The 13285-nt window shown below is 44.5% G+C and overlaps 1 protein-coding gene across 2 annotated transcripts; it reads left to right on the forward strand.

Annotated features, from left to right (window-relative positions):
• Positions 1 to 323: 323 nt before the first annotated feature.
• Positions 324 to 13006, forward strand: GPRC5D (G protein-coupled receptor class C group 5 member D). Of its 2 annotated transcripts, XM_033222818.1 has the most exons (4): positions 324 to 470; positions 2151 to 3090; positions 11256 to 11323; positions 12733 to 13006. In XM_033222818.1, exons 2-4 carry the CDS (start codon positions 2196 to 2198, stop codon positions 12802 to 12804), a joined length of 1035 nt encoding a protein of 344 aa, XP_033078709.1. In that variant the 5' UTR covers positions 324 to 470; positions 2151 to 2195; the 3' UTR covers positions 12805 to 13006. The 2 variants fall into 2 exon arrangements, with proteins under 2 accessions (XP_033078709.1, XP_033078710.1); XM_033222819.1 differs by lacking the exon at positions 11256 to 11323.
• The last annotated feature ends 279 nt before the right edge of the window (positions 13007 to 13285 follow it).

Genomic DNA, 13285 nt, shown 5'->3' on the forward strand with positions numbered 1-13285 from the left:
CAAACAAACAAACAAAATCAAGATGTGGGAAAGTCTCCAGAGATGGCTTTTTAGGGAATAGGTCAGAAGAAGGACGAGGTATCCTGGTGTAAGTCACCTGAGGGCCTGTGTAGCTTCCCTGAATATGTTGCAATACACTGGGAGGAAGCTGTATTTCCTAGATTTATACCCACTTACAGATTTACACCCGCTCCCTAAGGCCAAGGTGCCTCTGGTCAGAAGTAGAATGAAAAAGAATTGTTCTCACCAAGGAAATCTCTGTAGAAAAGTTGCTGTGAAACTGGAATAGGTGTGTCTTTCTGTCCTTCCGGTTCTTTTTATAGATACTGCAGGAACCTCAGTGAGAGCCTACGGTTCTTCCGCCCATTTGGGGAGAGATTAAAGAAGCTGAGGTTGGCTCTTTCTTACTCATTGGCAGTTACAACCTCGCCAACACTACAGCCTAAGCTTCCAGAGTGGACACGGAGAAGGTAAGTTGGAATCGGGGGGCCATGCCCTCAGCTGTAAACCTGGGTCACCCAGCCATCTGGTCTGGGGATAACTGAAGGGACATAGAGCTAAGAGGTATTCAATTGCAATAGATTTTTTTTTTTTCAAATGAATGTGTGGGATCTTTTTCCTGGGCCACCTCAGTCCTCAGTCAAGACATGGACTTTCCTACTAAACTGTTCAAAACGGTATTTAAAGAAAGGGACCATTTTGTACAATTCTTTGATGAACAAATAATAGGTGTTTAAATACAACCTGTTGCATTGGATTGACTTGAATTGAACTGAAAGAAGGAACAGTCATTAAAATTACTGGGAAATTTTATTCCCAGTAATTCATCTGCCTGTCTCCTTCAAGCAGTGCATCAGTGTCTAGAACGATCCAATGATCCACTGATGTTGGCAGCCCTTGTTCTGGAGCCTGATATAACTGAATTCCATCAATCATGCAAACATTCTCATACACCTCCTTTTATGAAAAAGATTTTGTGTTAGCTTTCAAACAGCTTTGGAAATTAGCATACACAAATGGACATATTATCAAGTGAAGTCTGTTCAGCTTTTCCCAGCGGGATGAAGCCAAGATAGTTTTGAGGGGTTTAGGTTGCCTTTCTCATTTCCTTTACTGACATCCTATATAAAACTGTTATAAATTTGGGGTAATATGCGTGATGGCATTTCCTATCCCCTTAGACTATGTTTGCATATATCTCTGAATTTTTTTCCCCCTGGGGAAGCTTAGCATTTAAATAAGTATCAGGAATCAAACAAAATGTAACTCAGGCTCTCGACAGTGTCCTAGGAACAATTTTGGTAAAGACATTTATTTCATATGCCCAGGTGTCTTCATTTCAGAATGACAGACATTAGAGTGCCCTCATGGACCACCCAATAGGCATTCTTATAGGTATTAGGTTGGTGCAAAAGTAGTTGTGGTTCTTGCTATTACTTTTTTTGTGTGTTTTTTGTTTTTTGGTTTTTGTTTTCAGACAGGGTCTCACCCTGTCGCCCAGGCTGGAGTGCAGTGGCACGATCTTGGCTCACTGCAACCTCTGCCTCCCAGGTTCAAGCGATTCTCCTGCCTCAGCCTCCCGAGTAGCTGGGACTACAAGCAATACCATCATGCCCGGCTAATTTTTTTTGTATTTTTAGTAGAGATGGGGTTTCACCACGTTGGTCAGGCTGGTCTTAAACTCCTGACTTCAAGTGATCCACCCACCTCGGCCTCCTAAAGTGCTAGGATTACAAGCATGAGCCACTGTACCTTGCCTCTTTTTTCTTTTTTTGAGACAGAGTCTCGTTCTGTCACCCAGGCTAGAGTGCCGTGGGGTGATCTCGACTCACTGCAACCTCTGTCTCCCGGGTTCAAGTGATTCTCCTGCCTCAGCCTCCTGAGTAGCTGAGATTACAAGTGTGCACCACCACACTGGCTAATTTTTGTATTTTTAGTAGAGACAGGGTTTCACCATGTTGGCTAGACTGGTCTCGAACTGCTGACCTCAAGTGATCCATCCACTTCAGCCTTCCAAAGTGCTGGGATAACAGGAGTGAGCCACTGCGCCCAGCCTTCTTGCCATTACTTTTAATAGCAAAAACCGCAATTACTTTTGCACCAACCTAAGAGATGCAGAGTTGTCAATTTGTCTCATCCTTTTTCTGCAGGGCATCAGAAAACCATTCTGGTGAGGTCTACACCCATAAGTCACCATGTACAAGGACTGCATCAAGTCCACTGGAGACTATTTTCTTCCCTGTGACTCTGAGGGGCCATGGGGCATCATTCTGGAGTCCCTGGCAATACTTGGCATCGTGGTCACAATTCTGCTACTCTTAGCATTTCTCTTCCTCATGCGAAAGATCCAAGACTGCAGCCAGTGGAATGTCCTCCCCACCCAGCTCCTCTTCCTCCTGAGTGTGCTGGGGCTCTTTGGACTCACTTTTGCCTTCATCATCCAGCTCAATCAGCAAACTGCCCCCGTACGCTACTTTCTCTTCGGGGTTCTCTTTGCTCTCTGTTTCTCGTGCCTCTTAGCCCATGCCTCCAACCTAGTGAAGCTGGTTCGGGGTCGCGTCTCCTTCTCCTGGACGACAATTCTATGCATTGCTATTGGTTGCAGTCTGTTGCAGGTGATTATTGCCATTGAGTATGTGACTCTCATCATGACCAGAGGTATGATGTTTGTGCATATGACGCCCTGCCAGCTCAATGTGGACTTTGTTGTACTCCTGGTCTATGTCCTCTTCCTGATGGCCCTAACATTCTTCGTCTCCAAAGCCACCTTCTGTGGCCCGTGTGAGAACTGGAAGCAGCATGGAAGGCTCATCTTTATCACTGTACTCTTCTCCATCATCATCTGGGTGGTGTGGATCTCCATGCTCCTGAGAGGCAACCCGCAGTTCCAGCGACAGCCCCAGTGGGACGACCCGGTCGTCTGCATTGCCCTGGTCACCAACGCATGGGTTTTCCTGCTGCTGTACATTGTCCCCGAGCTCTGCATTCTCTACAGATCGTGTAGGCAGGAGTGCCCTTCACAAGGCCATGCCTGCCCCGTCACAGCCTACCAACAGAGCTTCCAAGTGGAGAACCAGGAGCTCTCCAGAGGTACTTTTCTGGGGGATTCAGGGAGCAGGGAGGTGCTCCTACAGGAGAAGCAGGAGAGAAATCATGCAGTAGGATGAGCCAAGAGGAAACTGAAAGAAAATGGTCAGATATGGGGTGGGTGGCTTCATAGTTCAAGCATGGAAATGCAAACTCCCAGAATCAAGCTTAAATTTTTATGAAAAATGAGTTCTTCCAAAGCATAGAGCTTTATGGGGGAGAGACCAAAACATACATGAATCAAAGGCCCCAAAGAAAAAGGGCATGACTCTGAATGCTCACACTGGCTAAAGAAAGGCATCCACTATAAAATGAGTTAACCAGGCCTGGTACGGTGGCTCAAGCCTGTAATCCCAGCACTTTGGGAGGCCGAGACGGGCGGATCACGAGGTCAGGAGATTGAGACCATCCTGGCTAACACGGTGAAACCCCGTCTCTACCAAAAAATACAAAAAAAAACTAGCCGGGCGCGGTGGCGGGCGCCTGTAGTCCCAGTTACTCGGGAGGCCGAGGCAGAAGAATGGCTTAAACCCGGGAGGCGGAGCTTGCAGTGAGTTGAGATCCGGCCACTGCACTCCAGCCTGGGCGAACAGAGCCAGACTCCGTCTAAAAAAAAATATGAGTTCACCAGCCCTAATTTAGGCCTGAACCATGCGATTCTGCATGACATCTAATGTTAAGTCCAGATGTGTTGGCCTTGGCCTTCAAGTGCAAAAGCCATTCCTGGCAGCAGTGATGGACATTTTGAAAATTTGTCTCAAAGCTAATTTGCCCAAACATCATCTTAAACTGATTCATAGGACTCACCACCTCATTAAAGTCATAAAAACCAAACACTTCTGGATTTCAACTTTTCAAACCATTTATTGTTTAAAATCCTTCAAGGCTTACAAAAAACGAGAGGAAGAGTCATTATATCCTAATTCTGAGTAAAGACTCAGATGTGTGATCATTAGGAGAAAGAAAGTAACTTGCTTATGTGACATTTTCATAATGATTTCTGGGTCATATTTTTATTCAAGCCACCTTGAATTCCTTGTTAAGGGATAAAATATATTATCCATGGCAACAAGGATGCTTGGACCCCAACAACCTGGGGGAAATAGTGGCTAATTTCAATTATCTGGAAATATGTCAAAATTCATTAATTCCTTTTCTGAAACATCTGGGCTATTATCAAAAACCCAACATCATAGTTTTACATCAATTTTTATGTTTTAATAGGCATCTGGTTTCTCACATTTTATTTCTAATGTGTAACGATGATGTTATTTTATATATTGTACAGCACACATAATGTTCACTAGGCTCAAAAAAAATTCACATAAGCTTCCTTTTAAGTACACACACTTTTTTTGAGCTGTAATCTATGGCTAATTGTGCATTCAAATTAAATCCTGTTCAGATAAATACATCCATTAATTCTTTTCAGCTCAGTTGACCAAAAGTTGGAAATTGACACTACACATTTTTTTCCCATAACAGTTTTTTATTGGTTGTTGGTGATGCATAGTCACATCACTCTCAGTTTTGTGGCAGAATTGCAGAGTCAATCTTTCCTGAAAATACTTCTCATAGTTCTTACTAGAAGATAAAACTTTCTGTGTTTGTTTTTGTTGCTGCTGTGTGTTTCCAGGAAACAAAAGTCAGAGCAAAAAAAATTCTTAGAGTTTCACAATAAACCCAAATACACTGAGCTTTGTAATGATCAATATTCCATACCCCACAAAATACCAGGCAAGAGTTGAAAGGGTTCAAAGGAATATCTCAGTTGAAGAGCAAGGGCTTGCTAAAATACGATGATTCCTGGTTTGGCCAAGAGTATCCTATTACTCAAGCAAGGTTAGAAAATCTATTTCTGAGCAGGAAATAGTCTGCCAATGATAGTCATCATCAATGTAATTTGAAATGTTGTGGGGAAAAAAATCAATAGTGTTGTAAAGAACATATTGATTGGCTGGGCTCTGTGGCTCGCACCTGTAATCCCAGCACTTTGGGAGGCCGGGGCGGGTGGATCAGTTCAGCTCAGGAGTTTAAGACCAGCCTGGGCAACATGGCGAAACCCCATCTCTACAAAAAATTAGCTGGGCATGGTGGCGCAGGTCTGTGGTCCCAGCTACTCAGGAGGCTGAGGTGGGAAGATCACTTGAGCCTGGGAGGTTGAGGCTGCAGAGAGCCATGATTGCACCACTGCACTACAGCCTGAGTGACAGAGTGAGACCCTGTCTCAATTTAAAAAAAAAAAAAGAAGAAGAAAGAAGGAAGGAAGGGAGGGAGAGGGGGAGAGGGAGGGAGAGGGGGAGAGGGAGGGAGAAGGGGAGAGGGAGGAGGGAGGGGGGAGAGGGAGGGAAGGAGGGAAGAAAGGAAAGAAAAAGAAGGATGGAAGGAAGAAAGGAAAGACAAGGAAGGAAGGAAGGAAGGAAGGAAGGAGGAAGGAAGGAAGGAAGGAAGGAAGGAAGGAAGGAGGGGGGAAGGAATTGCTCTCCAAGATTGGGCAAAATAACCAAAAGCTTAAGCTCAGAAAGTAAAATCAGAATTTAGGTCACCTGGAAGAAGTACAAATATCAAAATTTCAAGGAACGATTAAAACTCAATTAAAAGTGCAGGATTCCACCTAGCTAGGAAAAACACACAAATAGATACAAAATAGGTAAGAGCTAGAGAAGTATAATAACAATAACTTGAAATGTCTGAAGTGTTACGGTAGGTCATAAGCTGATAGTAGGGAAACAGCTTACCACTGTCTTTGCTTTTGTTTGCTCAAGAAACAATCACGGTACTGTATAAATAGATGTGTGGTCAGCAAGAACAACCGTGCCATTGTACCCGGCATCAGTCAGTCTCTAGCAAGGATACCCACTGATCCACTAATGAGAAGTGTGGGAAGCTTGGGGAGGCTCGGCAGAACCCCACAAAGATGATTAAAGGGTGATAACATCAGACCTGTGTGGACAGGTGAAGACAGTGAGAATGAGATGGTCATTCTTAAGCTTTATGTGCTTTACCAGACTATCCAAGTTCTCTCTCGAAATTCTGTCCCAAAACACATTTTGTTCGAGTCCATGAGGCATGCATTTGTGATGTGACGCTTCTGACTAATGATGTTTGTAGCTGTGATTCCAGTCACATAATTATTTAATTTACCACTGGGTTATGAGACCAGAATTATTCAGCTAAAAGGAGAGTAGGACAAGGGGTCCCTAGCTGGAAATTAGCCATCCTGGCTAACACAGTGAAACCCCGTCTCTACTAAAAAATGCAAAAAAACTAGCTGGGAGAGGTGGCGGGCGCCTGTAGTCCCAGCTACTCGGGAGGCTGAGGCAGGAGAATGGCGTGAATCCGGGAGGCGGAGCTTGCAGTGAGCCGAGATCCGGCCACTGCACTCCAGCCTGGGCGACACAGCGAGACTCCATCTCAAAAAAAAAAAAGATTTCTGCTCTTTATATCACATTTAAGATTCCTCAATTAAAAGACCTAGTGATTTTATTCTAATTATTTATTTTGGAGGTTAGTTATCATTTATTCAGGAAAAGAAATACTCCAAAATTTACCAACTCCAAATTAAATATAAAACAAGTATTATATTCATCAACTAATTAATGAAGAATATGTTAAAAAATAACATAATCCCAGGAGCATGTAAATGGAAAGTAGTTAAACATCAAAATAGTTTCAGAATTATGTCTCGATTTTATTTTGCATTTTAATTGCTTCATTTCTTATACACAAATTCTTTACCCTCATCTTTTTGTTGAAGTTTCCTGTACCTAACAAGATGCTGAGCGTGTTAAATTTCAATCAAATGCTGTGAGAGGATGTATCTATATTTTTGGCTTAAGATTTTGGTTGAGGCTGACTGATTTTTAAAAGTCCAATCAGTATTCAGCTTCTCAGGGACACACTTATAACACAGAGCAAATAATATTTATACCCATTTTTCTGGTGTCCTACAGTAATACGCCTGATTGCATTTTCATTCTCCATCCAGATGTTTTTGTATCTTAAAACTAAGTCCATAATCCACTTCAGAGGAATAAAGCCTAATCTTCTTTAGAAAGACTTCCAGGGAAATGAAATTCTTAATCCCCTTTGCTGATCTGTTTCTATCAACTCTTATTTTCGTATTTAATCTAAATCTCTCATGCCTCTGCGTCCATTTCCACCCACTATCTTTAGTTGGAGATGGAAAACAACAAGACGACCGCCTCTTGGGGAGAGGTCTTCACACTTGTGAAATTTTCTCTTTCTTTTTTTTTTTTTTTTGAGATGGAGACTTGCTCTGTTGCCCAGGCTGGGGAGCAGTGATACGATCTCAGCTCACTGCAACCTCTGCCTCCCAGGTTCAAGCAATTCTTGTGCCTCAGCCTCTTGAGTAGCTAGGATTACAGGCATGTGCCACCATGCCCAACTAATTTTGGTATTTTTAAAAAAGATGGGGTTTTACAATGTTGGACAGGCTAGTCTCTAACTCCTGACCTCAGGTGATCTGCCTGCATTGGCCTCCCAAAGTGCTGGGATTGCAGGTGTGAGCCACTGAGCCTGGCCAGAAATCTTAAATAGAGTAGAATATCAGCTATGAATTGTTTTATGAGTGGAAAACTTCTAATTATTGCCTGCCTTATCTGTTTTAGACTAACTAGAATATCATTATATCATATTTGCTAACACTAAGACTCATCTGTATTTGAAAGTGTTGGTCGGGCGCGGTGGCTCACGCCTGTGATCCCAACATTTTGGGAGGCCGATGAGGGTGGATCACCTGAGGTCAGGAGTTCAAGATCGGCCTGGCCAACATGGTGAAACCCTGTCTCTACCAAAAATACAAAAACTTAGCTGGGCGTGGTCTTGGGCACCTGTAATTCCAGCTACTTGGGAGGCTGAGGCAGGAGAATCACTTGAACCCGGGAGGTGGTGGTTGCAGTGAGTTGAGATCATGCATTGCACTCCAGCCTGGGCAATGAGAACAAAACTCCATCTAAAAAAAAGAAAGAAAAGAAAAAAAAGAAAGAAAAGAAAAAAAAGAAAGAAAAGAAAGAAGGAAGGAAGGAAGGAAGATAGGAAGGAAGGAAGGAAGGAAGGAAGGAAGGAGGGAGGGAGGGAGGGAGGGAGGGAGGAGGGAGGGAGGGAGGGAGGTAGGGAGTCACATTACTGTGGGCATTTTTCCATACAGTGTATGGATGCTCACAGACAAACCTCATATGATTCTTTTTGAAGGCATTAGATAATCAGTGAGTCTACATAATGTAAAAATGGGTCAACGAGTATAAAACGAGATGAACCAAGAGAACACTGTTCCTGCAATCATAAGCCCTTCTGGTTGTTCCCCTAGCAAACTCCAACTTCTGCTGAACATAGCCCTTTTTGACAATTCTCAACATTTTTTTCTTCAAGGCACACTCACCTTACCAGGGGAAATCCAACTTAAATGGTCCCAGGTGGTGTCATTTTTGTTTGTTCTTTCATGGGAAGTTCTTTTTTGTCACCCTCAAGTTACAGGTCACAGAGAGAGAAATAGCTTAAAGCAGGGAAGAAGGCAGTGGGGTCATAGGCAGGATTTGTTTGGTCTGAGGACAGATAAGTCAAGGATGATGGCCGGGCGCAGTGGCTCAAGCCTGTAATCCCAGCACTTTGGGAGGCCGAGACGGGCGGATCACAAGGTCAGGAGATCGAGACCACCCTGGCTAATACGGTGAAACCCCGTCTCTACTAAAGAATACAAAAAAAAAACTAGCCAGGCGACGAGGCGGGCACCTGTAGTCCCAGCTACTTGGGAGGCAGAGGCAGGAGAATGGCGTAAACCTGGGAGGCGGAGCTTGCAGTGAGCTGAGATCCGGCCACTGCACTCCAGCCTGGGCGACAGAGCCAGACTCCGCCTCAAAAAAAAAAAGGATGATGACATTCATAAAGATTCAGAGAGCTTAGCTGGACATAGTGGCACACACCTGTGGTCCTAGCTACTCAGGAGGCTGTGAGATGGGAGCGTCTCTTGAGTCCAGGAGTTCAAGGTTGCAGTGAGCTATGATTGCACCATTACACACTCTTTAAAAAAATTAAATTTAAATTTAAATTTAAAAAAACAAATTCAGGGAGCAGGAGCATCATTGGGCAGCAAAGGGCAGTGGAAAGAGTGCAGAACCGGGCCTCATGTGCCCAGGCTCTGAGACTCTGCTTCTTACCAACCTTGAGACCAAACCAAGATCCTCAAGCCCTAGGAGCCTCAGATTCCTCATCTTTATATGTGCTCATCACGTCCCTCCCTGCCTCCTCCACAGATAATGGAAGGTCTTACTCAACTCGGACTTCCTGTCACACAGTGATGCAGGTTTAGCATTAAAAAACACTCGGCCTTTTGGTAAACTCATGAACTACCGCTAGAGCTGGAAGAATTAGGCTTTTCTAACTGATGATCTGGTTTGATGAGAATGTTAGATGAAAGCTGGTTCCCAAGAGACTGAGTGTGAAGGAGCCTTGTTATGGCACAAGGAACGAAGTTGAGCCAAGGATTCAGTTAATTCTGCCATGAAGGAAAGATAAGCATTTCATGTATCACAGCATCAGCCCCTTGAAAAAATGAATAAAAAGCCACTAGGAAAAGGATGTCAGAGCATCTGTTATAACTGCAGCACCAGCACCACCACCAATAATCATATACAAAGGATAGCTCATGAGTGTTTTCTACGTAGCATACCCTGTTCCAAGGACTTTATATAACATTTTTATAGAATCTTCAAAACAATCCTATGAGATAGACTTACTGTTATGACTGTCATTATTCTTCTTTATTTCCATCAGGAAACAAAGGCAACAAAAGGCAACAAAAGGTTAAGGAACACAAGTGAGAGAGCCAAGCAGTCCTTCTCCAGGGTCCATCCACTCAACATGAAACCCCTAAGTGTGAACCCTCCTAACACAGTTATGTCTGTGGTCATCAAAAAACAACTAGGTATCCAGCAAGTACCTGCTCTTAGAGACAGGCGCAGCTCCTGTCTTCACAGAGCTTACAGGCTGGTTGAGGAGACAGCCATTAAACAAATACCTATGTCTGTGATGATCCTACAACAATATAAAGTTGTCTCAAGTGATCTCTTTTATTACGTCCAATTTTAAAAATTGAATTCAGGCCAGATGTGGTGGCTCAGACCTGTAATCCCAGCACTTTGGGTGGCCCAGGTAGGAGGTTTCAGGCCAGGAGTTTAAGACCAGCCTGGGCAAAATAAAAAATTTTTTGAAATATTGAATTCAAGCTTGTAGAGAATCAAGCCTAAAGGGACTGTTGAAAAGAGTGAGCTGGCGGGTCGCAGTGGCTCACGCCTGTAATCCCAGCACTTTGGGAGGCCGAGGCGGGTGGATCACGAGGTCAGGGCTAACACGGTGAAACCCCGTCTCTACTAAAAAATACAAAAAACTAGCCGGGCGAGGTGGCGGGCGCCTGTAGTCCCAGCTACTCCGGAGGCTGAGGCAGGAGAATGGCGTGAACCTGGGAGGGGGAGCTTGCAGTGAGCTGAGATCCGGCCACTGCACTCCAGCCTGGGGGACAGAACGAGACTCCGTCTCAAAAAAAAAAAAAAAGAAGCGTGAGCTGCCCGAGGTCACACAGGTAATACTGAAAGAGCAGAAACTGACTCGGAGCTAGTGCTCTTCTGATGCCAATGTGCTTCTCCTAAACACTCACACGCTACCCATGCCTTCCGCATCAACTTTAAATACACTCCTTTAAATCAGAAACTTTTTCAATAACAGCCACAACTGAGAATTCCTCTTATTTATTTATTTATTTAGTCTCGCTGTGTCGCCCAGGCTGGAGTGCAGCGGCGCGATCTCAGCTCACTGCAACATCCGCCTCCCGGGTTCAAGCAATTCTCTCGCCTCAGCCTCCCAAATTGCTGGGATTACAGGCGCCCACCACCACGCTGGGCTAATTTTTGTATCTTTAGTAGAGATGGGGTTTCACCATGTTGGCCAGGCTAGTCTTGAACTCCTGACCTCAAGTGATCCGCCTGTCTTGGCCTCCCAAAGTGCTGGGATTACAGGTGTGAGCCGCCGTACCCGGCCTCAGAATTCCTTTTAAAGAGTGAAGAGCCTGTTTGCAAGCCGTGGGGTTTTCCGGTAGTCCTCATGTGCTGTTTCCAATTGACTCTAACGCAGCCCTTCCCTCCTTTGGCTTTCAGCCCGAGACAGTGATGGAGCTGAGGAGGATGTAGCATTAACTTCATTTGGTACTCCCATTCAGCCGCAGGTAAATGGACTCGCCTACATTCACCCAAGAGGGACCTAGCAAGCACTCCTTCCTTAGGACAGCCTCAGGCTTCATTTCTAATGGCTTTACTGACCTGAGAGAGGAGAGGCAGGGCAGGAGCATCCCTAAAGGCACGTGGAGCTTGAGCCACCCAGATTTAAGCCAGACCAGGTGGTGCCAGACAGCCTTCACCCAAACCTTCCCAGTCTTCATCGCCAGCAACAATATAGCATTCTGATGCAAGTGCGTGACCCTGGAAAGAAAGGGCAGCTTGAAGCTTTTGTGTGAAGGTGAAGAGCAGCAGGCTCATTGAATTTTGCGTCGAGGACAATACAGGATTGTAAATATGTGTTGAGGGCGGGGTCTGCTTTTAGTAGCGGTTGTCTGAACCTATCACCTGATCCCCACTGACGGCCTCTCTGAGTCCCTGTCTAGCTCCAGCAGCCCAGGCTGCCCTAAGAACTGGACAGGGTCTGTCACCATCATCTGGATGCCCAGATGGATGAACAAATTTTCATCCTTTCAGGCAAAAACAGAGGGAGCACTGCTGAGTAGTTTGGGGGTAATTCACATTTGGGCTGTGAAGACTTGAAGACATACAAACCTAAACAGCCAAAAATATCACACTGGGACACAATTCTTACATTACAGGGATCAAAAGTAACTAAAACCCCAACGTGAAAGCCACCCTCAGATCATTTGTTCAATTAATTTGCGAGACCGCTAACTAAGCTAATCCCTCTGGTATGTTATCTGAGAATTTGCCTTTTCCTAGAATAGCACATGGACCAGGCCACAGCTGTATCATGTGCTTTCATCAACCCTCAGGAGGGATTTACATAATGAAAACATCTTTATTATCCCTCCAAGAGTTTCTTGATTCATTTCAATTTCCAGTGATCAGCTATTCAAGAACCTTGCTTGCGAAAAGATTCTTGTTCGTGGCTGAGGGATAGCCTGGTACGGGTAGGTTCAGTACGTTTCTTCTTTTGTTGTTGACAAACAATTAAATGAAGGTGAGATAATAATACTTTAAACATAACTTTAGGGTTGGGCACAGTGGTTCATGCCTATAATCCCAGCACTTTGGGAGGTTGAAGTGGGCGGATCACTTGAGGTCAGGTGTTCAAGACCAGCCTGGCCAAAATGGTGAAACCCCATCTCTACTAAAAATACCAAATTATCTGAGCATGGTGGTGCATGCCTGTAATTCCAGTTACTCAGAAGGCTGAAGCAGGAGAACTGCTTGAACCTGTGAGGCAGAGATTGAAGTGAGCCCCGATCGCACTACTGCACTCCAGCCGAGGTGACAGAGCAAGACTCTGTCTCCAAAAACAAAAATATAACTTTGGAGAGTATCTTTTCTTCTGTGGGTCAGAAAGTTGATGATAGCATTTCTTCCTTTCCAGACTGTTGATCTCACACAAGAGTGTTTCATCCCACGGGCTAAACTAAGCCCCCAGCAAGATGCAGGAGTATAAATCTACAGGAAACACGAGTAGAGAAAACCCAGCCGACCATCCTGGGTAGTATAGCCCTGATAGGCCACTGGGGCCCACAGAGTCACGCTGCCAATGAAGAGACAGAACATCCCTCTTCTGTTTCCTAACCCCTCCATCCACAGGGACCCTCCACCAGAAGACCACCCTTTTGAGCATAATTACAATCTTGCTGGCCACCCTACCTTGACTGTGTCTCTTTCTTCATTCGTGCAACTGCAAAATTCCCTTTCTTAGCAACGCTAGAAAGAATTGGTGTCTCTTATTCATAGAACTAAAAGACCCTGTCTGGAGAAATTAAGGATATTCTAACGTGACAAGGAGGTTAGTAGCAGCTTACTACTGGGTTACGTGTCTGGTCAATTTTTAAATTGTGCTAAAAAACACAGAACATAAACTTCACCATCTCAACCATGTTTCAGTGTACAGTTCAGTAGTGTTCATCATATTCACATTGTTGTGA

The sequence above is a fragment of the Trachypithecus francoisi genome, unplaced genomic scaffold, assembly GCF_009764315.1.
Source record: "Trachypithecus francoisi isolate TF-2019V2 unplaced genomic scaffold, Tfra_2.0 Lachesis_group11, whole genome shotgun sequence".
Taxonomy (NCBI): domain Eukaryota; kingdom Metazoa; phylum Chordata; class Mammalia; order Primates; family Cercopithecidae; genus Trachypithecus; species Trachypithecus francoisi.